The sequence below is a fragment of the Phoenix dactylifera genome, unplaced genomic scaffold, assembly GCF_009389715.1.
Source record: "Phoenix dactylifera cultivar Barhee BC4 unplaced genomic scaffold, palm_55x_up_171113_PBpolish2nd_filt_p 000267F, whole genome shotgun sequence".
NCBI lineage: Eukaryota > Viridiplantae > Streptophyta > Magnoliopsida > Arecales > Arecaceae > Phoenix > Phoenix dactylifera.
Genome location: NW_024067755.1, coordinates 527,380 through 554,955, shown reverse-complemented (window position 1 = coordinate 554,955; position 27,576 = coordinate 527,380). Strand labels below are relative to the sequence as shown.

Here is a 27,576-nt window from a genome sequence, read left to right as displayed (position 1 = left end):
AAGAGTTTTCCATAAGTATGCGGCGGTTGAAAAGTTTTTAGAATCGTGTAACTATAAAATTTCTAATTTTATTTTCTAATATTTTGTGAAAGTTATTTTTGTTTTTTCTTCAATCTACCATGCGACTCTATTATTGGGTAGATTATTATCCTCAAAAGATCATCATCGTGTGCACTAGCTATACTTATCGGATTGCATTACCCGGTTGATAAATTTTCCGCTGGGTTTTGTGTTTCCATACCATTTGTTAAATTTGACAAATTGGCCAATCTACCCCGGCCTCCATTGGACATGGATCTGACCCAGCCGGAGCCACCGCCACCTTCCACGATGAGTCAGGGTGCAATCGGAGCTTCGCTTGTTTATTTAGCTTACACGAGCCGCAGCTCTCCAATCATTAGCCAGTGGGTTCGGTTCCTTCGCAGCCCTAGCCTCGTGCCTCGACGGTCGTAACCCCACGAGTCTCCTCACGCCGACCCCCGGTGATCGGTCTCATCCAAGCAACCTCCGTTTACCCCCTCCCCCTCCCCCTCCCCCTTCCCCGTCCCCAAGCTTGCAACATTTAGGCTCCGGTGCTTCGATCTCTACTTTGACCCTTCGGATCATCGACTCCGGCGTCCCGATCATCTCTGGTAAGTTCTTTAACCCTAACCCTAATCTTATCAGTGGATTTCCATGGTCCTGTGCCTGGATCCATCTAAGTTTCTTGCTTTTGTTAGATTCATGCCTGAATTTTACTATCTGGTTGGATTTAAGCCTTCGATCTTCCACTTGGATGAGGATTTCGCGTTGTTTGTTCTTGGATCTATCTGTTACGTGCTCAAAATCCTATGGAAAGAGGGGTCGGGATAAATAGATGGAGGGGAACGATGCACGTACGTGTATTAATCGATATTTCGGGACAATTAGATTTAGAGATCCAGAACTAGGTTAGAATGAGATATGGAGGCAAACATTTCGAAACCCAATCCTAAAATTGATCTGGGGCAACGAATATAAAGGGAAAAATTTGATAATGATTGAGAGAGGATGAGGGGGTCAGACCGAAGGCAGCTGGATTTCAAAATCCGGTGGTGGAATTGGAAAGGAATCTGGAACTGGATTGGAGAATTTAGCAGCAATAAGAAAAAAGGTGGGCAAAGAATGGTTCTTTCTTTTATTTTCGATGTTTTGTATTTTTTCCACCTTCAACCGGCATTTGGAAATTCTTTTTTCTTGTCACTGTTAATCTGGCTGTCTTATTTTGCTCCGGATTACACAAACACCATTCGTACTCTCTAATTGATAAATGGTTAAAGTGTTTAGATATTTACTTTTAATCATTATATGCATTACGGTATAAATAGTATTGATATAGACTCTTTTGGAAATCAGCAGGAAAATAGCGAAATAATGCCTTGTAGATGGGTATTGCAATTTGATCAATCTGCATAAGCATTGTTAAAGGTATTTGGAATTGATAAATTGCTCTATTTTGGCATCATAGACCATCCTAAGATTAGGATTCTATTTTGTATGGTTTATGTTGATGTCCATTATTTGGAAATTATGTGTTGTTAAGTTGGTGGTCGATGATGTATCAGCTTCGTTATAGGATGGAGTTACATCGGAGTGCCTACCCTAGACAAATTCGATGCTGGAGTATTTCCCTTGCTTGTAGTGTTTCTTTTGCTACAATTTGGAGATAAAGTATCGTTTGCTGATCCATGCCTCTTTTGCTTTTGTGATACATGACACTTACAATTAGAAGTATTTGCCAGCAATTAGTTGGTGGGTCCAATTGGTTTAGTTTGTAAAGTCATTGGGTGTTGGATACTAGTGACCTTGGTTTGTGTCCTACCTACACTAATTTAAATTTATTATTTTTATAAATTTTGTGGGGATTGGCTACCCCTTCCCATTTTCCAAAAAAGGTCACCACCTTATTGTGATGGAGGTGCTAATTGATTCATAGTGGTTTGCTTTTCTCCTTTGGAATGCTTCCTAATGCATTCTAGTTGCTTGACATTTTAGTGCTTGAGAAGGACAGGCTATATGAAACGTTTTCTTGGTATGTTTAGATGGTACATATGTTTGTAATCTTGCATACTAGATGATTGAATGGAATTGACTTTTCTGATGTTGTATATGGTAAACTTTGGAGGAAATGAGAGATGAATTTTTAGAAAATATAATGGGACGGTATTGGTTTGTATTAAGGAAAGGTTTTCTGTCATTGTATATGGTGACTGCAACCTAAGAACATAGGGAGATAAGAGGGGCAGTTGTAGGATCAATGCCCCCTTGTGTATTGTTCTTTAACTCACACAGTGAATAGTGCGACACATGGGGGGCAGCAACCTTGAAACCGCTTTCCCCCAATCTTTGTTTATTCTGGTGTTCTAGTTGCCACTAGTGGTAGCCTAAACTTGTTCCCTGTATTAACCCATTAGGAAATTTAATGAAACTTATTGTTTTAAAAAGTGGTCCAGACGCTCGCCTATGCGGTCACCTAAGGTGGATTGGGTCCTCATATTCCCAGCTGGCCCTGGGCATGACAAATAAACAGCCTGTCACTTGGCAGGTGCTTAGGTGCACATCTATGCTTGATGAACGAGATTAAGTCAAGTGCTTGGGTTTGGGTTGGATTAGCTTGGGTCAATTCTTTGTTGTTAACCTGCTATCCGACCAATTAGCTTAATACATATGCCAACCTAATACCTTTTGAACATAGCTTTTATTGAGGCAAATCCTAAGGCCTAAAGCTTAAGATGATGAGAAAAAAATGGACTAGCGGTTTGGACTTCACCAAAGATGGATTTGATGCTTGGCAATTAGTAATCAGCTAAGCTGATGTTTTCCTATCCTCCTTTCCTTCTTTACCTACTCATCTTCTTTTTTCTTTTATTTCGGGTTGCTCACAATAATAGTGACGGTGGGTTGGATGGAGGTGGGAACCCTACACATGGTGTTGCTATTCTAGCTCACCATTGTAGACCGTGGAAGGTTGTTCTCAATAGGAATGACTGTAGCTGGAGTTGTAAACAATAGTTGCTGCTATTGCTGGCGGTGCTACTGCCGCCACTATTGCTTCTGCTGGTGCTGTCATATCCATTGCTGTTAGTGGTGCTGCCGCCACAGCTACTGGTGGTGGTTCGCCAAGGATTTTAACCTTTGCTGCTCCAACAAGGAAACAAAAGAAAAATGCCATTCTTCAATATTGTCCCTTTTTTTAAGTTTAGCTCATTATAATGTTCAAAAGAATGCTTTTGATTTGGTCCTACTTTCAGATTTGGTCATTGATATACCACAACATTTAGTAGGCTAGTACTATCTTCTGAATTTCCAATAGATCTCCTCATATTTATTAATTTTTATATATTTTTAATTCAACGGACCGCCTCCAACTCCCAGCATCCGCTTAGTGCCTAAGCACTAAGTAATCCCTTGGGCACCCTGCTTCCGCCTAAAATCTTTTAAAACAATGCTAAAACAGAAATTTTCGGTTTGCTTGTGGTACGTTTGTTTTTCATTGGTTAATGCATTGTTTCATTTATTAATAGATATAGGTTATGTTATCTTCTTGGACCTTACTTTTTAGTAAAACCATTCAAACAATCGTTTTGGATGGCTTGATTGCAATTAAAATTAATGATCATAACTATTTTTGTATAACCAATATGTATTTTTTAATATCGTTATATTAAAAATCATCATGCAAAATGAATTATATTAATGTATTAGGTATAAAAAATTGTGAAATGTATAATTTTGTATTTCCAAATGAATTTTTGTGCCCAAATAAATAGGAATGGGCTAAATATCCTATTGGATTTGTAGATTAGGCCAATACAACCAGCAAAATTATAAGATTACAGGCTAAGCTACTTGTGGATACTTATGAATATAGGCCTAGCTCAGCCTGTAATCCTATAATTTTGCTGGTTGTATTGGCCCAATCCACGAATCTAATAAGATTTTCAGCTCAATCATCTAAATAGACCCTTAAGATGTATAGTTGAAGTAAATGGTGGATTCATTAGTTAGGATATTAGAGGCGTTATATGAAATATGCAATCATGAGTTTATCATATTTAATGTAAGTCGTATTAAGCAATATAATTATTTTTTTTTAAAAAGCTTAAAATGGTTAATTATCCAGATTTGAATATTTTAAAAGTAAAGAGTGCAGCCCACATTTATTGGCATTGTTACATGAATATACACAGAAGAGTGCTGAAATGGATTGAGTGATTTTGTTATAGAAGGAAGATGGGAGAAGGCATGAGGGATGTAAGCGGATAGAGGAAAACAGATCTTGGATGTATATAATAGCCTCTAAATGGTCGAGTAATGAGATACTAAAAGGAGATATAAGGCAACACCAGAAAATAAAAAACTGTACTAAAAAGTAAATAAAAAAAGTATCAAGTAGATCAGAAGAAAAGTTCAAAATAGCCATAACCATAACCATTAGGTCTTAACCCGACTATTTTGGGGTCTTCTTTATGGATTCTCACCAATCATTCTTGTTTAGAACCACCTCTAGTGTTGTTTCTAGATTTTCCATTTCTTTTCTCACAATGTCCTTTTGTGATATATTAGGTTTTCCCCTTTCTTACATACTTCAGCATAATGGAAATTCCTCTTTTCTCCCTGTGTCCATCCATAATGATATCTTTGAATTTTGTTGAGCATGCCACCAATACTATCTGAATCAATTTTCCATCACGTTGCCCTTATTTTGTGGAACTCCTTTGAATCTACAAATAAAGTCATCTCTCAATCCACCCTTTTTAGTTTTACCACATATCCATCTTCATGTTCACATTTTTGCTAAATTTGTTTTATTAAATCTTTTTTATTGCCAACATTTTAAGCCATATAATGTTATAGACCCAGTCGTTCTACAAAACTTTCCTTTAAATTGTCTATTTCTGCATAGATCACAACATACCCTAGAAGCACTTCTTTACACCATCCAATCAGTTTTAGTTTTATAACATATATCTTTATTTGTCATTATATTATTTTTATAATAGATCCCAAATAAGAGAAGCTATCATTTTGCAGTATCTCTTATTGATTAATCTTAGTTATAATCTCATATCTATTTCTATTTTCATAAAGACAACATTCTATATATTTTCTTTGTTTTGTTGATCTTGTAACAACTTGTCTTTTGAAGCTTTTTTTCCCCCATAAATCCATCTTAGCACTTAATTCACTTTTATTTTCATCACTATAATGCCTTCAAAGAATTTATAGCATGATACATCTTTTTGAATATTAGTAATAAGTTCACCTATAACTAATGCCAAAAGATATGGACCTAGGATCCTTGGTGCAAGCCTATTGTAACTAGAAATGTCGTAGTAAAATCATAGCAGCTCTTAATGCTTTTTAATTCTCTAGCATATACATATGTATATCCTTAATGATAATATGTACTGTTGATGGTTACCCTTCCTTCTCAAAGCCCTAAAAATTATATTTCTTGGATATGGCAATTTTTGGGTTTTCTGCCATGCCCCCACATGTAGAAGGAATGATTTGATACGTGTAGAAGGAAAGAGGGGTATAGGTAGGCAAAAATTACATGGGATGTAGTAAAGAAGGACTTGATATCTCGACATCTTTTAGAAAGAGTGGCCTTAAACTAAGCAAAATAAAGAAAAAGGATTCAGGTAGCAGACCCCACTAGTATGTGGGATTAAGGCTTATTTGAGTTGAGATTTTTCCATATCCATACAGATTCATGACATGACACTCTAGATATGATGGGACACCATGACACACCTCCATCTCGTGTGAAGCCCTATGCTGGCGCAAATCATCGAAACCTCAAGGAATGAGAGAGAGGGTTCTACCTCTTATCCTTCTTAGCTTGATTAAACCATGAAAGCAAAAAAGGGAAAAAGGATAGCCCTAAAGGAAAGAGGAGGGAAGAATGGATCTTCATATCTTCCTCAAGGGGCTTTCATCATGCACACTCCAAGTAGCAAGCCTTTCTCTCTCCTTTCTCTGGTTTTTTCCACCATGTATCTTCTTAGCTTGTGATGAAGGGGGATGAGTAAGAGGTGTTGAATCCTCGCATCAACTCGAAGGGTTCCCAAGAGCTAACATGAGGTAGCAAGGGGTTTTTTAAGTGATGTTAACTAATAGTTGGGACTATGGTCTGCCGTACCGATCGATATGGGTCGGTACGGGCCGGTACGTATCGGTACCGGATGGAACTGGTACGATACAGCTATATTTTTCGGTTCCGACTATTCGCAATCGGTACCGGCCCCGTACCGGCTCCGTACCGGCCCGGTACCGGCCCGTACCGATCGGCTCGTACCGACCTCAAATTTTTTTGGCTTTTGCCTGAACCAGCCGAACTGGTATAGTATCGGTTCGGTAGGGTACCGGTACCGTACTGGTGCCCATCGGTACGTCGGTATGGTCGGTACAGCAGACCTACTCTGAAGGAGATGTTAACTTGTATCAACAAAGCATTGATGAGACCATTATAAAGTTCATATAATTTCAAGCAATGAATTGGATGGGATTATAGAGAGAACTGAAACTTATTGCATTTTTAGATAAATGAGGCTCACTATCCAGATATGTGTGTTCGACATGTCATGGGTGTTTTGCTGTGAAGGAAAGAATGCAAATGTTCTTGAGGTGTTGAGCGCTTAGGGTGGAAGGGAGTTTGGAGGCTAAAGTTTTGGGCAGAGCAAGGACCGGTGATGACTCTGATTTTTAACAGAAAAGACTTAAAATTAAAAATAAGTTGATGGTAGAATGGGAGATCTGAATAACTGTTTGTTTGACTCTACCAATAGTCTTCCTGCTCTTTGGTTTGAATCATGGTCTACTGAACCGACCGGTACCGGTCGGTTCAGCCCGTACCGTAGGCATCGGTACGGTACGGCTATTGAAATCAGTACCGACCCAATCTGGATTAGAACGGATTGGTTCATGGCCTATACCGGTGCGAACCGGCTCGGTTCGCACCGGTACAGGGTGTTCTTCATGGAAGACAGCGCGTGGCTAAAGCCACGCGCTAAGTGCCGCACGCTGTGGCACTTTCGGTACGATACCGGTTTGGCTTGGTTCGGTACCGATACCGTACCGGTACCGGACTGCACCGGTACGTCGGCGGTCGATACGGCGAACCTTGGTTGGGACCTTATCCAATTCACATGGGTCAGGAACCTATCTGGTTCTGAGTGTGACAGTGATTCAGATTAGTGCATGGTCGAGTGTCCAAGCAATTGGCCTTTTTTTTGCTGCTAGATAGGCATTAATCATTCAACAAGAAAAAACTATTAGTCTTCTACTAAAAAAATACTAATATTTTCCATATATTCCAGTTTTTTAAGATTGCCGTGTTAGATACTTTGGAATACTTGAACACTTGCCAGTTTAGATAAGTTTTCTCCAAGTCTCATTTTCTCTATTTTTAAATTAATTGCATAAGTAAGATTATTAAGATTTTAAATACTGGTTGGGATGGCGGGCATCCTATCGTCCCGAGTGTCAGGATTGGATGAGTCAGAAAATGAACCTGAATAGGACGGGGCGCCCACCATCCTAGGTGTTGGAGCATGAGGCATCCCATTCACCAAACAAATTAGGATGGCTTGCTTGACAATATGTAGAATCTTCAAGAAGATACTCTATGTTGATCTTTTAAAGTACAAATCCAAATTGGTTCTTTGAGATTATTTCATTTTCCTCAATCTTTGTTCAAGTTTCTATCTTTTTTTTTTTAAATAACTCCGTAGAGTCCCTTATAAGTTTAACTCCTCAATAACTAGAGCAATTTTGTACATCACCTTTATACTTATACATGGGTGCAAAAATGTTTTTTTGATCAATGGGCATTGCCTTAGTTGTTAAATCTCATTAAATTAGTAAACTAGGTTCTGATATCCTATAACTTTCCAAAGCTCAATAGGTACTTTACCTGGCACAAATGACTTATCCTTTATGTATCCTTTTCAAAGCCGTGACCTTAGCTCTATGTTTTGTACAAATTTAACCCTGACGTCTCTTTAATTTTCTCTATAATAAACATTTCTTTGGTAGAATCCTCGCCTAACAAGTTTTGAATATGACATCTTCATCTTTCTTTTCTCATTTTTCACCAATATACTATTGTCCTTATTCTTAATGCATATATCTTCATCGAAATCTTTATAATTCCTTTCCTCTATATTGGATATTCTATAAATTTCATTCGCACATCTCTTAAAACCTAACCTATTATTATATGCTACATATTTAGCACTATTTATAATCATGTCAACATCCTTCTTAGTATTTTATATCTTTCAAAATCTTTGTTTTTGCTTTTTTTTGGCTGAAAACGGGTTTTCATACAATACGTGTACAAATATACCCAATAAAGTAAAAAAAACATTAACTCACGGAGAACCAGTGGCAGCTCCCCCTCTCCCACCCAGAGGGTGTACCCTGAATGATGAGCCGCGAAGGCAGCCACCCAATCGGCTGCCCCATTAGCTTCTCCGAATACATGTTTGGCCTGGACGGCCACCCCAACCCCACACATCATCCCTATATCCTGAACCAAGGGGTGGTCTGTGCCCTCACCCTTCAGCCCCTCCTAGATTCAACTGATAACTGTGGCCGAGTCGCCCTCCAAGACAATCGAGCCAGCCTGCAATACCTGCCTCGCATATCGAAGACCCGCCCAGGCAGCTCGTAGCTCTGCCCTGGAAACCGACGTGCCGAACAACTGACAGCTACCTGCTGCCACCACTCTGGAGTGCGGATCCCGTATCACAAAACCCGCACCACCTCGCGCGCCTCTATCCAGAACCAATCCGTCGAAGTTGACCTTGAGAAAACTCGGAGGTGGGGGTTCTCAGGTGAAGAACACCATCTGAGGAGCTGCCGGAGCAGAGAGGGAACCTTAACGACTAGGGGAATGATTAAATAAGAAGTGACAATTCAACATTTTTGATTTAGCCCTCCGAACTCAAAAATGGCGAGCGAGCTGAAGATTCTGTTTGCTCTTGCTTGGGCTTATTACCCAGCATATTGTCTCACAACCAGCGGAATCAGGAATCTGGGCCACAGGCCAAAAGGTTAATTTCGATAAGAGCCAGTGCTTCAGGTGTTCCGAGCTATTAGAGGTCCATCTGAAGAAGGTCTGATCTCCAATGCCTGTACTCGCGCGAACTCCGCTACAAACCTCGGTGACATCTTGTGCTCACCGAAGGTGCGGGCGTTCCTTGCCAGCCAGATCTGATGTGCTGTGCAGGTCGCTCAAATAGCTTCCTGACATGTCCGAGGGCGGGCCAACCATTGCTGCATTATCTGTAAAAACTGAAGCCTCCCACACCAGACCCCCTGCGGGAACCCTGCCCACAGCCATGCCGACCTTGCCCACGTACACTGGAAGAGCATGTGGTCGATCGACTCCTCAACACTGCATGTCCCGCACTTCGCTGGGATCCCCCAGCCTCGTCTGCTCAGCACTGCTTTCGTCGGAAGGCTGTCCCACTCCACCTTCCATAGGAAGAGTGCCGCCCTCGGGTGAAGTTCTGACCTCCAGATCCAAGTGCAGTCCTGCCTCGGCTCATGCTCCTGCTGGATAACACCGGCGAGGTCTCCCAGTCTGACACTGGACCGGCAAGAGGTCCCCCAAATCCTGACATCAGGCCCCCCACAACCTGGCACCGGAAGGGACCGGATCCTCTCAGCTAGGTATCCTCCAAACAACTGTCGTAGCTTGGCGTCATCCCATGCTGACTCTTCCGGGGCAAGAAGATCGAAGACCCGCAACCCCTCCACTGCCTTAGCATCGATCATGGTCGGCCAGCATCTTAGTGGGGCGGTATCCACCCATGGGTCCGCAGTCACATTAATACTCCGCCCATCGCCAATCAGCCACCTGGTGTTTGCCGACACTGTCGGCAAGTACCTCCCAATCTCACGCCACATGAAAGAGACTCGCCGCCCACTCCATGCCACCTCTGAGCCCTCGCGGCTATATCTGGTCGTTATCACCTGACTCCATAGCCCGTGTGGCTCTAGCAGGAACCGAGCTGCATGCCGAGCAGTGAAAACCTCGCGCCGCTCCAGTAGGGATTGCACCCCGAGATCGCTCTCACTGATAGGTCGGCAGACATGCTCCCAGGCCACCAAATGCACCCCGCGGCCTCCGCCGTGTGACTCCCAGAGGAAGCATCGCAGCAGTCGCTCGACCCTCAGCAAGGTCGTCTTCGGAACCACGGTGTTGGCCATGAGGTATACTGGTATGGACCCCAACACCGATCTGATCAAGGTCAGTCTCCCCATCATAGACAGGGAAGCCGTTCTCCATTCCTCCAACCTGTTCTCTACCCGCTGCACCAGGCTGGAGCACTCTGCCACCCGTAGTCTGCGGCCTGTGATGGGAATTTCCAGGTAGGTCAATGTCTCCTCCTGCTCAGGTATCTGCAGAATTCCTTGAATCTCCTGTCTGACCCTGCTTTCCGTGCTCGGGCTGAAGTGAACAGCTGACTTTTGGAAGTTAACTCTCTGATCTGACGCCATGCAGTAATCCACTACCACCCTATGAAGGACCCATGCATCAGAAACCTGCGCCTTGGCCAAAAGAAGACAATCGTCAGCGAAAAGTAAGTGAGAAAGAGGACTAGCCCCTAGGGCAGGGACATAGGCCTCCAGCTCCCTGCGGGCACACCCTCTGCAAATCACGAGACAAAATGTCAGCACAAAGAATAAACAAATAAGGTGATAGAGGGCATCCTTGATGCAGCCCCATGGTGGATTCGAAGAAAGGTGAAGGTGTGCCGTTGACCAAGATAGAAAACTTTGGCCCCCTGACATACCCCAGGACCCAACCGATCCATCGCCTGTGGAACCCGTATGCCTCCAGTGCTTGCTGAAGAAATCTCCATCTGATCCTGTCGTAAGCTCTCTCCATATCCAGCTTAATAGTCATTAAGCTACATCGCTTCGATGCTCGCTGAAGATTCCACATCATCTCCTGGGCCAGCAGAACATTATGGAAAATATTTCTGCCAGCTATAAATGCCCCCTGCTTAGGGCTGTTAACGAGCCGAGCCGAGCCCGAGCCTCCGCAGGCTCGGCTCGGCTCGTTTCACCAACTCTCCGGCTCGGGCTCGGGCTCGGGCTCGGTACCGAGCCCAGTATTGGGCTCGGGCTCGGGCTCGGGCGGCACAGCTTAGGCTCGGGCTTGGGCTCGTGAAGCTCGTTTGCCCGAGCCCGAGCCCGAGCCCGCCCCATCCTCATCCTCGTTCCTGTCTCCGTCGACCGTCGGAGAGAAGAACGAGCAGCCGCCAGCCGAGCTCGGTTCCGACGGTTCGTCGGAGAAGAATGAAGGAAGGAAAGAAAGAAAAGAAGAAGAAGAGAAGAAAGAAGGATAGAAAGAAAGAAATAATAAAAAAAAGAGAAGAATGACTCACCTCGTCGCGTGCGGCAGCCGCCGGCTTCGGCCGCGAGCACCGCCGGCACGGGCTTCTGCCGCAGGCACGGCCGAGGACGCCACGGGCGCCGCGGGCTCGGCCGCGGGCGTCGCCGGCCGCGGCCCGACCATCCCGTGCGAGGGACTCCCCTCCTCTGTCGCAGTCTCGCCGCCGTCGCCGGTGGAGGAGTCGGCAAAGAGGGGAAAAGAGAGAGGGAGAAACGGAGAAGAAAGAGGGGGAGGGACAACCCTATCCAGTCTCCGATCGAAACCTCCGGAACCGAGCTCGGCATCGGCGGCGGAGGGAGGCAGCGAGGCATCGGCGGCGGAGGAGGAAGGCGAGAGGGGAGGGGAGGGACACCCGGAGGGGAGGAGGGGAGGGACATCCGGAAGAGGGGAGGGGAGGGACACCGGACACCCGGACGCTTCTGGAGAAACCCAGAAGAAAGGTCCGAAAGGAGAAGAGAAAAAAAAAGAAAGAAAGAGGAGGTGGGACCGTGGGACTGTGGGAGGGAAGGATTAAGTGATTAACGGATTGGGTTTGGGTTAACGGGCTAAGTCCGAACTCAAACCAATCCAATTCAATTTTGGAGCCCTCTTTTGGGCTCGCGAGCTGCTCGGGCTCGAGCTCGGGCTGGGGCTCAGATTTAAACGGGCCTCATTTTGGGCTCGGGCTCGGGCTCGTTTGACTAACGAGCCGAGCTCGAGCCGGGCTTTTACCGAGCCGGGCCCGAGCCGAGCCCGAGCAGCTCGGCCCGTTGACAGCCCTACCCCTGCTTCTGACTGATGCCAGGCAGAAGGGGCTTCATCCTATGGACCATTATTCTGGCCACAACCTTATACAAGGTTGTGCACAAACTGATGGGTCTGAAGTGACAGGGCTCCGCCGCCTCCTGACGCTTCGGAATGAGTATGATGAAGGTAGCCTTCCAATCCTCCGGCATCACCGCCTGAGAGAAGAAGCACTGAATAGCCTCTACCACCGCTGTCCGAATGATACCTCAGTACTGTCGGACAAAGAACGGGGGGAACTCGTCCGGTCCCGGGGCCTTGTCTGGAGCCAAAGCCCAGACTGCCTCACGTACCTCCTGTGTCGACACCGGTCGGACTAAGGCTGCGTTCTCATCATCCTTGATTCTCGCATCCACCCTCGGAGGGTGGTCTCTGTCGCCGGAATCCTCATCCTTCGTCCATCTGGCGCGGAAGAAATCCAGCAGGATCTGTCGAATGGAAGGCTCACCTTCCACCCGATGTCCAGACCCGTCTCGCAGCGAATGGATCGTGCTCCGCTGCCTCCGGATAATCGTAGTCCGGTGGAAGAAACTAGTGTTGCGGTCACCCTCACATACCCACTGAACTCAAGATTTCTGTCGCCAGAAGATCTCGTGCTGCCGTAGTAGTGAGTGGTGAGTCGCTAGAAGCCCCCGAAGGTCACCCATGTCATCCACCGAGAGCGCACCTTCTAGATCTTCTTTCCTCTGCAACTCAGTGATCGCAGTCTCTACCCCCTCTACTCTCCGGAAGATATCGCCCGCAACCTCGCGGTTCCATCGCCGGAGACGCCTCTTGGCCAACTCTAGTTTGTGCGACACCCGGTGCATAGCATCTCCACGCACCGGGATGCGCCATGCATCATGGACAATATCCCAGGACTGGGGGTACGATAGCCAAACCTTCTCAAAGCGGAAGGGGCTGTGATGACTAGGTCCCGATGATGTGGAAATCAGCAGGGGGCAGTGGTCCGAGGCGATCCGAGGTAAGTGACTAACCCTGCAGGTAGAAAAATGGAGGATCCAGTCCGGGGACGCAAAGGCCCTATCTAGACGCTCCCAAACCCTAGCACTGCCGAGCTGATTATTGCACTACGTAAACTGAGGTCCAGAGAACCCTAAGTCCACCAGGCCAGTACGCGACACAAAATCGCGAAACTTCCTCCTGTCCACTCTATCCATGAAGGCTACCCCTCCCCTCTTGTCAACCAAACTCAAGATGCAATTGAAGTCACCAACTACAACTGTCGGGACACCCTGGGCGATGAGACTGGTGATCTCCTGCCAGAGGACTATCCTGATCCTGTAATCCGTGCTCGCATACACCCCACACAAAACCCACGGAGCAGCATCAGGTGTCGATACAACCATAACTACCTGTTGGGGGTAATTGTGGAAGACATCAAAGGTCGCCACCCCTCGCCTCCACAGGAGCAGGATACCTCCCGACAGCCTCCGGGAATCGACTGTGTATGTCTCCCAGTCTCTCCCCAGGCGCTGTCTCAAATGTACAAGCTCCTCACCAGATAGTCGGGTCTCACTAAGGAAGCAGATCTCCGGACAAGGAACTTGCACTAACCGTTTGAAGGAAGATATGAAGGACGGCTTGGCCGCCCCCCTACAATTCCAGGCTAGGACCCTCACGGATCACAGTCCACGTAGTCGGCCTCAGACCCATCCTCCCCCTGGGATGCGGGGCCAGCCTCAAGCGCGCTACCTGGGCCCTCCCGCTGCTCATCAGATACGACCTGCATGGCTGCTGCCCTGATACGCTGCACAGCAGTCGTGTGGTCCGTGCCCCCTCCTGGCATCAGCGGTGCAGCCTGACTCCCCTCCGGAAGCGGCACGAGGTGGTCCCTGGCCCCACTCCTGCTGGAGGTAGCCTCCCCCTACTCACCCGCGGGCCAAACCGGAAAACTCCACCAAGGTCAGTGCCCACCTGCACGTCCCATGGCTGTACCTCACTCATCTCGCCCAAAGAGAGAAGGGCATGGCCATCGTGCACGGGGGGTACTAGCTCCAAATCAGCTCCCCGATAAGGAGGGCTGTACCGAAATGGCCCAGCTGGTTCCTCGCTCTGGCCCTGCAACGCAAGTTCAGCACGACTCCCCCGGCCCGAAGCTGATTGGGCCTGCTGGAACTTGGCCCAAGGAGACAATCGCGGGCTGGGCCTGAAGGCCCAGAGCCTGCGGTTCCTCAGCAGTCCGCGCGGCCCGTCGGCCGCGCGCATCCTCGCACGGGCCCAAGCTTCGCTGGGCCCGCGTGACCACAGCGTCGGGCGCGATCTCAGCGCCCGGCGCGTCCCCAGGTCTCGGCGCGCCGATGGCGCGTGGCGCGGCAACGGCGCGGGGCGCGTCGACGGCGTGAGCCGTGCCAACGTCGCGGGGCGCGCCCTGGGCCGCCCACTGGCCCGCGACCTCAGCGCCCGGCCTTGTGGGCCCGGGTGCGCTGGGCCGGCCCATTCAAGTTCCCTCGGCCCACAAGCATGTGGGCCAGCTGGGCCCCCTGGCCGGGATCCCCAAGTGGGCCAAGGCCCGCCGGCGGCCTGGGCCGCTTCTGGATTTGGGCTCGGGCCGCGGCCGCCCGGCTAGGCTTCGGATCGGCCCGCACTGGGGCCTTGCCGAGTCGCCGACTCGGCTCCGGGTCCCCTGACTCGGCCAGGAGATCATCGGCCGAGTTCACCTGAAGGGGGCCGAAGGGGGGCTCCGGGTGCTCGTCCCCCCCAACGGCCAGCGGTGACCGGCGGCGTGCCACCTTCGCTGGCTTCTGCCAGCCGTCGGTGTCCGCCGGGGACACCGGCGTAGTTGGGCGAGCCGCCGGAGACGGCGGCCGAGTCGAAGACGACCCAGGCCCCGAGTGCGGCTCGGTCATCTCCCCCGGCCGCGGCGGCCGATTCTCTCGCGGGAGTCTCCGCCGTGTCGCCACCATTCAGGGACCGTAGATCGGTCCCTGTACCTCCTCCCCGACGCCCGGAGACTGTTGAGCAGGCCCGCCCCTCGGGTCCACCTCTGCCGAAGCCGAAGCCGAACCCCTCTCGGCGCTAGTGGTCGTCGGAAAGCGGCAAGCCGCTGCCTGGTGACCCATCCGCCCGCACCGGGAGCACAAAGCCGGGGCATTTTCGAAGACGAAGGGCTGCCATCTCACCTTCGTCTTCCCCTGGATCAACACGCCCGGTAACAGGGGTTTGATGGTGTCGACCACCACCTTCACCCGGGCGAACCCCATCGCCTGCTGTTGCTCTGTGACGCCGTCCACAGCGACCGGCCGGCCCGCTCGAGCGGCGATGTGGAGGATGGTCGACGTCGACCAGTATTCCGGCGGCAGACGAGGCAGGCAGAGCCACACCATTGCCGTTTGCACGGCCTCCTCCCCGGGTTCGAAATCGGGAACCCATGGGGTCATGGCGAGGAGTTGCCCGGCCACCACCCACGGGCCTTCGCTCAGTGCTCGGTCTCGGTCCTCCGTCGACCGGAACCTCAGGGCCAGGTAGCCGTCCACGAGCGGGACGGCTACCACCTCCTTCAGCTTAGATCGAGCGGCGACATCCTTCGCCACCCACTCGGCTGGGACACGGCGGCCGAAGCTACGGACCACCGCCGCCCGCCCTTCCCACTCGAGCCGAGCCACCTCAATCGGCTCCTCCGGAAGAACCAACACTTCCGGGAAGCAGCGGCTCAGCTGCTCCACCTCCGCGGCCGTGGGCCATTGAGTCACCCACAGCCCCGGCCTCGTCCAGGCGCTGGAACCCTTACCGTTGCCTCTCGCCGCTCCCTCCGTTGTCGTCCCCGCTGGTTGCTTCCCCTTCCGATCCATCGGGCGCCCTGCAAGGAAGAAGATGGTGAGTGGGGGGGTGGCCCTGGGGGACGCCGAGCTGTTTGCTTGGATCCCGTCGCTTGTCCTGCCACCCGGATGGACAGCCGGCCTCCCGCGACGCCGGAGTACCCCTTCGCCTAGACCAGCGTTGACACCGCTGAACAGTTCTTCGGCAGGAAACTAGCCGTTAGGAGTTTCCCCAGAGCTTCTCTCTCCTCTGTTCCACTAGCTGTTGTTACCAAAAGGCATCCTTTGTTTTTGCCATTTGCTAAAGCAAATCCTTACCTTAACTGCCTTTTGTGTCTCATTATTCCACTACTAAGTTCCTTTATGTGCATATCTTTTGTCTTCCGACTCTCTAGAAACATTTTTGCAGAGTCTTTTAATATAATCGTCCAGCTTATGCGCATATTTAGTTCAGTTCTTAAGTTTCAGCTTTTCTCCTTTAATAGATTCGCTCTAAAGATGTAATGTTTTCCCCTTTTAAATTCCACTGTGTTATCATTAGGTATAGGCATTTATTAGTTTTATCTTTTTCCTTTTACACTTAGTATGTATGTCTGATACTATTATTTTAGGATGTGTGGCGAAGCTTTTCTTTGATAGCACCTTAAAAATTTGCTTGTTGATCTCTTATTTCTGTATGAATGTAATGTGTTTGGGATAATTTTGTCCACTCTTAAAGGTTACAAAATATTCATCTTTTCTCTTAATATATGTATTTGAAGTTGCTTGATCATAAGCCACTGTAAACTCAATAATTGAATCTCGTTAAATTCCTGTCACTAAAACCATATCCACCATGTACTTTTTTTATCCTGTACCACTCTTTCATGCATACTTATTGAAGCCAAATTGACTATGCTACTAAACACTACTCCTATCCTGGCTCAAATTGGATTTGACACCTGTCCTTCTAACAATGGAGTTGAAGTCCTTGGTTTTCCTGGACTCTATTGCATCGATTCTTCACTTTGTTCGGGTTGCGTCTCCTTTTCATGGTACTTGTACAAATCTGCTACATCTCCTTTTCATAATACTTGTACATATCTGCAATTGAGATATCCATACCTACTGGATCAATAACATATGCATTATCATTAATTTTCTTCAAACTTTGAAAGGTCTGATCTTTTTTTTTTTGTTCAAGCTTGTTGCATGTTCCTATCAGAAATCTCTCTTTCCTGAGATGTATCATCATCAAAGCACCAACTTCAAATATTTGAAATCTTCTATGCTTATATTTCTCAGCCTTGTATTTGGCACTTGAACTTTCAACGTTGGACCCTTATCATGCAAATTGCTCATCAATCATCTTGTAAGTGCTAGCATTAGAATTTTCCATAGGCGCTCTTGGAACCACCACAATTGGATTCGTTTGAGTAGTTTGATTCCCAGAGTAGTTAAAAACAAATTCTGCTTCTTGTCACAGGGTGCTAAATAATCGTGTGGCACCCTAGCATGCCACACACCAAGGCCAACGCTTTTGGGTCCTGGTGGACATGCATATAAACATATAACAATCTAGCCACACAACCAATCATGCACCTTTATGCCCTTGCCAGGACACTATCAAACTGAACAGATGTGATACCCTTGAGTGCCTGTAAGTAAACTTGACCCCTTGGGTTGACCACAATGCTTTTGCGCATCTGTGTCGGAGTATAGACTCTTTCTAGGAGTGCTTCGCAACTTGGCACCTCTGTGCCAGTTTCATGGCTTTGTCCCACAAGCCAAGTATTGCTAACCCAAGATATCATGATTCCCAGTAGTGTGCTTCTGTGCCACGACATATCTACCATACCACTAATCCACCAGCCACCAAGGTTGGTGGTACCATCCTGAACCACCTAGTTTGGGGCATATTGAGTCGTACTGGGGGTAGACCGGCTCAGTTTTGCCACCTAATACGAGAAACCGGTGAGGGCGGGAGAGAGGGAGAAGGGAAGAGAGGAAAAGAGAGGAAGGCAGAGAGCGAGAGGGCAGCAGAGAGAGAGAGGTGGAGGGAGGGGGAGAGGGAGAAGCGGAGAGAGGAAAGGAGAGAGGGTGAGGGCGGTGGATAGAGAGATAGGCTGAGGGAGGGAGGAGATGCATTGGAATAGGGGTGGAGTCCTTGTTTCAAAAAAAGAAGTGGCTTTGGCCTTTATTTTTGGATTTTTTTTAAAGTGAAGTCGGCAAAGGCCACGTTACATGACCATGCAACGCCTTTCCAAGTTACATAGACCAAATCCATGTTACACGGCCATGCAACACTATAGCTATGTATGAGGCTAAAGGCAAACTATCGTCTAGTGTCACCTAGCAGGACCACTAAGCTTACATGCCCCGTAACCTCTCAAAGCTACGTTTGATCGTGCATGTTTGAGCCCTCTTGGGTTCCACTACCCAAGCTTCCCCACATTGCTCTTGTACCATGATCCTGATCTTTCATCCTTATCATGCCTTTCCATCCATGGCCATATTGCTCGACAATGTTCATGGCTTGTTTGCACATTATTGTGCTCTGACACAATGCTCAAGATCCATGGCTGTACCCAACATTCTTGGTCCATGTCCGACTCGCACATCATAGCGCATTGCCATGACACTGGCATCAAAGTTTGCCCATCAAGTAAATTTATTTGACCGGAACAATTCTTGCACCACATTGTCCTCTCCTTTACACGACCCTCTTGGTTGTCCTTGCTTGTTGGCCCAGCTATAAGGCATAATATTCTGATCAATATTCCTTCAGCCATACTTATGCTCCACAGCTAAGTGAACACGTGCATCTGCATGAGACATCGTCTTGCAATGCTCATGAGACTTGCTTGGTAGGGTATGTCAAACCCTTGCTTGGCTAGTCCCTTGTCACTTTTGTGCTCCATCACAGAGATCAGGAATGCATAGGGTAGCTTGGACAATACCTGGACGATAGACCTCATGGAAATCTCCTCCGTGCAATGTGGCCAGCTTGTTTGACCAACATTGCCCTGAATGCCTCCATGCAGGACCATTCGGGCGTGGCACTGCCTTGCCCCACGATTTTGCCATGTGGGCCTATGTTCTACGGGTCTTGGGGAGTCGGGACCGTGTCTAAAGCACTATGCTTCTCCTTAAATCCATGAAGAGCACGTCTTGGTGATAGATCACCATGCCAAATATCAAGCTTCTCGAGTCTCTTGATATCATGCCATGGTCATGTTGCACCACGTCTGAACATTGCTCCCCTTAATACCCCAGCAAGGCATCCACCCAATGGTGACCCGAGTAGTTCCAAAGTGTTGAGGAGCATTGCACCTTTTGGCGCACACAAGATCCTCCATTGCATTGTGCCATGCCCATGCCGCCACCTCTTGCGACGAGTCTATAGCCACGTCTATGACATTATGGTAATATAAGATCCCATTTTTGGACTTTTCTCCAACTAAATTCCATAATAAATTTTCCAAGCTTCAATTAGCAACTTTAGTTTAACCATCATTTTGTGGATAATATGAATTTGAAGATTCTAACTTATGTCTTCTCTAAAGGGTGCTAAAAGTGAGAGAAATTTAGTATCACGATATAATGTAATTGATCTTGGTACTTCATGTAGATGCACATATTCTTTAAAATAGATAGAAGCCACATTACTTGCATTTAATATTTTCTTGTAGGGAAATAAAGTGAGACATTACTTGCATCTAAGCCTTTTCTTTTTCTCTTTAGAAGAAAATAAAGTAAATAACTTTGCTTCATTTTATTTTTAGGCTATTTTCAAATTTTATTATTTAAATAATTAAAAGATATCGAATACTTTTATTTTTTACATTTTTGTACATAATTTTTAATATTTTTTTAAAAAATTTATGATTTTGATTGTGCTTCGACTAAAGAGATCTCAATATTCGGTGTAAATGCACGAATTCTATAAAATACGTAGAAACCACATTATTTGCATTTCTTGTAGAAAATGAAGTCCGACATTGCTTGCATCCAGGTCTTTTCAACATTTAGTTCTTTCTCTTCAGTAAAAAATGAAGAAAACAAATATGCCCCATTTTATTCTTTAGGTTATTTCCAAAATTTCATTATCTAAAATAATTAAAGGATTTTGAATATTTTACATTGTAAATATTTTTTTAATATTTTTTAAAAAAAATCATGATTTTGGTTATGCTGCAATTATAGGGTAGTTTAGAATGTAGATACATATGATAAAAAGAGTGGTATTTAAATTTAAAAAATATCAATGATTATATATTTGTGTACATTATATCTAATTATTCTATATTTTGAATTTTTAATTTGTTTTATTGTAAACCCGGTTCCACCACATGACCTGATGGTTGGAACAGTGACCCAACGATCTGGCCCCTTGGCTGGGTCGGTCTCTGGCCCGGTTTTAATAACTATTGCCCTAATATTGATACATATCAAGTTTTGAATGGTTGCATAGTTTGACATATTTTTGCAACTAGTTGTCAAAATAAAGTATCCATCCTTCTCATCTAGACTTGGGTCTGGCATTGGCAATATTATAAAATAACATAAAATAGAAGATTAAAAGAGAAAATTCAAAATGTCCATGCTGAAAATGAAAGTAAAACAATAAAATGTGAGCAGAAGTAAAATGTAAAATTAAAATAAAAGTACAAATATGATCCATTGATGTATTTCAAAATTGGTTAGTTATTTCTCATTATGTGAATTATTATATATGCTTGCACTTTTGGTTGATCTACCTTTCTCTTTCTTTAGAAAGGGACAGCTAAGAGGGAGTACACATACAAAAAGGAAGGAGATATACCATTTTTTTCCAGACTGAACTAATGGTGGCACAACATTTAAAAAAATAATAGACATAGAGTTGGATGAAATGGAAAAATAAATCTTTAAGTTGTTTTCTTACATGCAGAAGGTAGCTTAAGGACTGTTTGGTCAGCAAGTTTTATTAGAAAAAATACTCAAAATGAATGAATCTTACAAAAAAAAATGATTCTTTGGTTGCTTTCCATAAAACCTGTTTTGTCAAAATTGACAAGTCATAAAACCTGAAAATAAATTTTATGAAAAACAGGTCTCTCCCTATTTTACAAAGAATCATGCTTTGTGGAAATCTGTTCTAGTGAAACATACAGACAATCAAAAAGTCCTTTATTTAAGTAGTACAACATGGGGGGAATGACAGTAATAGTAGAATAAACTTCTTTTGCCTTTCTAGTGGTCTAGAATTATTCAGCTTTTCAAACGGTCGAGTTAAAAGAGAGGAGAAGCGTTGAATGCATACTGATTTTTCTTTATTTCCTGTTTTGTCCCTCTTATAGTCCTAATGCCCAAGTTCTCAAAAGGCCATTTGGCATGGTAAGGTGAGTTGGTGGGCCTTGTTACCCCATCACCTTGAACTAAGAACACACTTAGAGTCTAGTTGAATGTTAAAATTGTTAAAAAAGTGTTAAGGGAAAAAAATATCATAGATATGGCATGTTTTGCTTGGACACATATGGGAGCTGCACATGAGATGCGCATTCTAAATGTGAACCATTTATAGCTCCTTTTTTTTAGGAAACAAATAAATTGGATTTCCAGTGGCTAGGATGTAAAAGGAAGATATATCTGAGAGATGGAATCTGAATTGGACCAATGAAGTTAATCTTTCTTAGGAATGAAATTTATTAGTCAGCATGATTTCCTTGATTAGGTTTGATTGGATTCATGAGATAGATGAGGTAGTTGGTTTAGGGGGGTAGAGATAATAAATATGTAAGAAAAAAAGAAAACTTATTGTTTGTCATGTGAAGAACTCCTTGAAACAAAATTGACAGTATTTCTAGAACATTCATGAGATTCGAAGTGTCTTTTTATTGTAGTAATCACATGGTTTTCTCTCTGTTTTCATTCCTTTTGCTTTACCTTATTATTACTTTTCTAAACTTTATTTGAAGAGGGAATGGAGGAATGCAACAGTGGTATTTATAGGGAATATCGTGATGGGAGAACTATTAAAAAGTTTTTCATGTTCATGAAATCTGGAATATAAATGATGACATGAAGAAATTCTAAAATCGCATTTAAAGGTCTTGAAAAAAGAAAAGAAGATATAGAAATATCTAGATGAATTGGGAAAATGATTTGGTGAAGCTTGCTGTGATTGATGATTTGTTTTTTTCTTTCAAATACTCATTGACTGTTGAACAAGATTTATGAAGTTAGAACTGTTGCAAGTTAATGGTCTTTTATTAGTGAGATTAGGTTGGTTTGCTCCCATTATTAGAAGTTGATTGATTGAGGTTCTCGCTTAATGCCAACCTAAATGATCGTGTTTAAGAATTCTTTATTTGCCTATTGGTTAGTTCGTCAAATGACTTTCAAGATTGCAGTTATTTCCTTGCTAGCCTACATCGTGTTCTCCTACATTACAAGTTAAGAGTTGAAAATGAATGGTGTTAGAACCTTTTTGTTCATGAAATTATAAACCTTTTGTTAAGGCAGTGTTTCGAAAGACGTGCCTAGGTGCAAAATGCAGGCAAAGCCCACCCCAAGTGCTTTGCTTGTGTTGAGGTGAGCCTGTTTAGAGAGGCGCACAGATAGGTGCAAAGGTGTGTTCCTTGTTGAGGGACAAGGCAAGACACACCTTGATTAATCTATTGAACTTCTGCAGTAATAGATCAAAGCCATTCATCAAAGCTGATCAAAGCTTCACAATTAAAAAGAAAGTGTTGAGAGATTTATTAAGTGACTTCACCAGTTAGGGATAGGGGGGAAAAGAGGAACTCATGGCAGCTCTAGGGTTGTGCAACAAGCTTCTCCTGTCTCCAGCTGCAGCCAGCTGTTTTTAACCCACTTTTTCTTGTTCTGCTAATGTGAACCCTTCTTCTTCTTCTTCTTCTTCTTCCTCTTCTTCTTCTTCTTGTTCTCAAGGCATTTGTGTAGAGCAAATCATAAATGGCATGTCAAGATTTGATTTGTGATTAAGTTTTCTATGACACCTTGCATTTTGTGTATGAAACACTTGCATCTCTACTTCCAAAAATTAAACGTTTCAATTCTGCTAGTCAGGCGTCACTCGTGATTCTTAACAACCCAGTGACAAAACAAGAGTGCAATACACAGGCAGTCTACTGCTTGAGATGGAGATGTATTAGGAAATTCTGTGGAACCCATTGTGGACCTTATGGAATGACAATTGATAGCTAAAAAAGCTAGTTAATTGTTGTCTGATGACTATGGGAATAGAATTATGGGGCAATAACTTTAGTGAATGCCCTTGGCCCATTGGTTTAACATTGTTGATTTGCTGGTTTGGAGCCAGGATTACATTAGGTTGGACAGGAGACATGATTTTTGCTTCATATGCATTGCTTTTCATTGCACTAATCAGTTACGGACTTCACCCCAATTAGATTTGGCACTACAAAAGTATTAATAGGATACATATGAGGTGTTCTAAATAAATGAAATTTATTACCCTGGATAATTATTCTATGAATTTTGAATGATTAATTAGGACATATATACAAGAGAAGCTAGTGGGTGAAGCATTGGCAATTATTCCACAATGATACGCTAAACACATAATTTGCCATGAAATGTTGCTTTGTCATGTCAACTACCAAAATGAACAAATCATTATACATGTTGGAGACCATAGACGACCAGGAACAAGTATTATACTGGACCAATTTTTCTAAAGAAAAGAGTATTATCTTTCTTAAAGTCATTTGATAAAACAAAAAATAAGCATCTTAAATAAAAGTTAAATGTTTATATATTAAAAAGAGGAATCTATATAAACATGAATATGGTAAAATCGTATGCATAAATCAGATCGTCCCAATCAACGTTGGTCTCTGTATAACGGCACCAAGGAATTATTATTGCATTCATTTGCAATATAAATCAAAATTAAAAATATAACTACTTTAAACATCTTCTTCTTGATGCTCAACGAAATATAATTAGTGTAGGATCCATACTTTTAGAAAGAAAGGGAAAAAAATCATCTTTAAATCTTGTAGCTGAAACATGGGTAAGAAGAATCCTGAAAATGAAATAGGAAAGGGGACTATGTGCCAAAAAAGGAGGAAAAGGTATTTGATTGAGCTCAATTAATTGGGTTTTAAGTTTCTTTTCTCTTTTTTCCTGTTCCTCTTAAGCATTCATAGAGCGACAAGATGGAAGTATATCTTTGGAAAAGTGAGCATTAATACCAGAATTTATTTAGATAATGATCTTGTACATATTTCTTAACGTAAAAATATCCTCCTGCCCTTCAGAAACAAAAACAAAAGTGGAAAACCTATATTTCGCAATCAATTCAAATATGGAAATCTTAAGAAATTTCAGGTCATGCCCCTCAGGATTTGTCCATGCCCCATTTCTATTTTAGTATTCATCAATTGAAATAGTTTAACTTATGTGAAGTCCATATGATGTCAAACAAGTCTCCATATTTTCCTTTTTGGAAATGAAGAAATGTATTGCTTGAGTTGAGTCCCTTTGGGAGATTTGTCTTCTCTATTCTGTAGTGAAGATGGGTATCTAAATTTCTGCAATTCTTTGTCTTGAACCATGTAAACTTCATAAATTTGTTAATCTTGCAGGTCAAACATGGTGTTTAAGCATAACAAACATCCTTTTGCTGACATTGACCCTAACCAGCTGGCTTACGAAGACCTGAGACAATTTGATTATGATGGACAAGTTGCTTCTTTTGAGGAAATTTCTTCATTTAGAGGTATTCCGCAGAAATCACTAACTTCAGGTAAATTAAACTAAACTTTTCCTTGCAAGATTGAGGGAATGATTAGCTTAGTTTCTAACATTATTCTGATATAAAGATGGAGGAAGGGAGAATGTCTTCAGCAAAACTCGAGGTGAATTGAGGGTAGGAGGTGATTCCAGTACTGCGATCTCTGTTGTTACGAACAAGGAATATGAGAACAGGAGCGCTGATGCTACAAATGATAACTTTGCACCTGCTCTGGGAGATACCTCCATTATGTTGGGGGTGTCAGGTAGCACCAGTGAAGTTGTCATGTCAGGCCATAGCAAACGGCCTGTGTGTGATGATGAAGCTTACCGAGATGGAAGCAAGCGCCCGAAACAAGTAGACCAAAACAAACAATTGGATTCTTTTCCAGAAATTCCTTTTAATACCTGTGAGAAACTACCTACTTCAGGTATTTATAGTTATTTTCGATTTTCATATGTAACACTTATATGATCATACTCTTTTGAGGAAATTTATCCAGACATGTTTAAGATGGTAAATGGAGTGAGGAGAGGTTTATGACCGACACCTTTACTTTCAGTTGATTCTGACAGGGACTTAGAGAATGAAGAGGTTGCTGCTGTTCCTGAGGATTCTGCTAAAGAGGCAACCAGCAGCCTCATGCCATGGATCATATGTAGTAGAAGTGAAGAAGTAACAAATTTGGACTCAGGTGTTAGTGTCCATTTTCTTCCTAGTTATTTTGAAGAATACCAAACAGCACAAGGGTTCCATCAAGTAGAAGAGCTCTATTCACCTCTTTTTGACTACCCTCCTCGAAAGCCTGTTGCTGTTGGACCAAATCATCAAGCTGATATTCCAGAGTGGAGATCACGAGATTTTAGGAATTCTTTTAAAGATTCAGATGATTGTGTTTCATCACCTTTGACCTCTAGGACATGTTCATCATCAGCTGTTCCTCATATGATTGATGAAGATGATAGTGATAAATGGGTTGGAACTTGTGTCATGCCAATGCCCTGTTCTGACTCTTTGGCTTCGGAAATTAGAGCTGTGCACTGTAAGACAGATTGTAGCTGCCTGGATGAGGGTTCCATCCAATGTGTGAGACAGCATGTTATAGAAGCAAGAGAAAAGCTTAGGAGAATGTTGGGGCAGGACAGGTTTGAAGAGTTAGGTTTCGATGACATGGGAGAGGATGTGGCTAAGAAATGGACTGAAGAGGAGGAACAGTTGTTCCAAGACGTTGTCCTTATTAATCCTGCATCATTAGGTAAGAACTTTTGGAACCATCTACCTCAGGTGTTACCCTCTCGAAACAGTAAAGAGCTAGTTAGTTATTACTTCAATGTATTCATGCTTCGGAAGAGGGCTGAACAGAACAGGTCAGACCCATTGAATGTGGACAGTGACAATGATGAATGGCAAGAAAGTGATGATGGTGAGTTTGCAACAACAGAGGAAGATGAAGAAGATTCTGTAGTGGAATCTCTTGCAAATCAAGGTGATCCTGCTTGTGGTAAAGATGGCCCTGAAGCAACAGACATCAATGAAGATGTTGATGATGAAGATGAGTGTGAGGACTATCCCATTGCTGATAAGAATGAGGAAGGACTCTGTGGTGTTTCTGAAAGATGTGTCAGTAATAAATCAAACTTTTGTCCTACAGTGCAGCTTATTGACAAGAATTTGCAGAATGGTGTGGAGCAAGATGTTCGGGATGATTCATGCATGTCCTTTGAGGGGCAGCAGAATGGGGCTGACTCTTGTGGTGGTGCAGCAGACAATCTCGACATGCAGCATAGTCTGATTGAGGACCATGATAACCTGCTTGAGGAGTACAGGAATGATGGTACAAGCGATATGACAGATCATGAGTTCTTTGATGGTCATTGTGACCCAAAAACATGGGATATCATTTACAACCGTGGTGCAGGGAAAGATGATTTTTTGTCAACCTGTAATGTGATTGAAGAAGTGTTTGGGAATGGAGCTTGGGAGAACGATGCAAACAACAATCATGGTGTTAGCCAGCCTTGACACATCTTGTGAGCATACTGTGCTGGCCTGCTCTCACCCACATATGGCTCGGCTTGTTGCCTTACAGTCTCTAAAGTTGAAGTAGTTATATATGCAGGTTGGTTCAGTCTTTCCAATTTTCCGTTGTACATTGAGGAAGAATGGCAGGTCTGCCTTGTAAAGTTGGTGTTGAAATATGAGGTTGGTTGTGCTTCCATGAGGGGCCTAAAAGATTGCTCTCATGGTTTGCATCATCTGTGAGTTGTAATATCTTTTTATTTGTAGGGCAGCCATCATCTTTCCATCATGATCACGTTTTCTGTGAAAGGGGTAATATGTTGTTTAAAACTAAACAAAATTTAGTGGTTAATTTTACATTTATCTGTCTAATGAAGCTCTATTGCAGCAATTTGTTATTACTAATTGGGTCACTGTTACTGTTGCAAATGTTCATACTTTGTCCTTGATAAAAAGGCAGCCTCCTCCTTGGGTACATGAAGGAAGCCTTCTCTGATGGCTGTAAGGAAAGGACTGGAGGTATCTTCTCTCTGGAATCTGATTTAGTTTTATTACTAGACATGTTTGCAATAGATTGTATCTAATAGTTCTCATCAATGAGTTCTTTGTGGTACTCTCAATGAGTTCTTTGTGGTACTCTAGCAACCATTGGTTTGCCTCCAGAATTTGTATTTGGGAAGAGTTGTAGTGGCGAATTTTATGCTATCGGTATTGTGGAGGACAAAAAGAGGAGACTCCCTTGCTGTTGCTCTAGATGTTCGTTCCTCTTGGGCACATAAACGAATCCTTTTCTGATGGCTGTAAGCAAAGGACTGAACGTACCTTATCCCTCT

The 27,576-nt window shown here is 44.3% G+C and overlaps 1 protein-coding gene across 3 annotated transcripts; it reads left to right on the top strand.

Annotated features, from left to right (window-relative positions):
* The first annotated feature begins 386 nt into the window (after window positions 1–386).
* Window positions 387–27,144, top strand: LOC103696583. 3 transcript variants are annotated; one of them, XM_039117737.1, is made up of 5 exons: window positions 387–632; window positions 1,378–1,446; window positions 24,576–24,736; window positions 24,813–25,154; window positions 25,287–27,144. In XM_039117737.1, exons 3-5 carry the CDS (start codon window positions 24,583–24,585, stop codon window positions 26,744–26,746), a joined length of 1,956 nt encoding a protein of 651 aa, XP_038973665.1. In that variant the 5' UTR covers window positions 387–632; window positions 1,378–1,446; window positions 24,576–24,582; the 3' UTR covers window positions 26,747–27,144. The 3 variants fall into 3 exon arrangements, with proteins under 3 accessions (XP_038973665.1, XP_038973664.1, XP_008776476.1); XM_039117736.1 differs by having other exon boundaries at window positions 1,375–1,446; XM_008778254.3 differs by lacking the exon at window positions 1,378–1,446 and having other exon boundaries at window positions 388–632.
* Window positions 27,145–27,576: the final 432 nt, after the last annotated feature.

Coding starts and splice junctions, on each gene's coding strand:
- LOC103696583 (XM_039117737.1), top strand. CDS start 24,583: ATGGTGTTTAAGCATAACAAACATCCTTTTGCTGACATTGACCCTAAC. Junction 24,737..24,812: donor GCAGAAATCACTAACTTCAG/GTAAATTAAACT, acceptor TCTGATATAAAG/ATGGAGGAAGGGAGAATGTC. Junction 25,155..25,286: donor TGAGAAACTACCTACTTCAG/GTATTTATAGTT, acceptor CTTTACTTTCAG/TTGATTCTGACAGGGACTTA.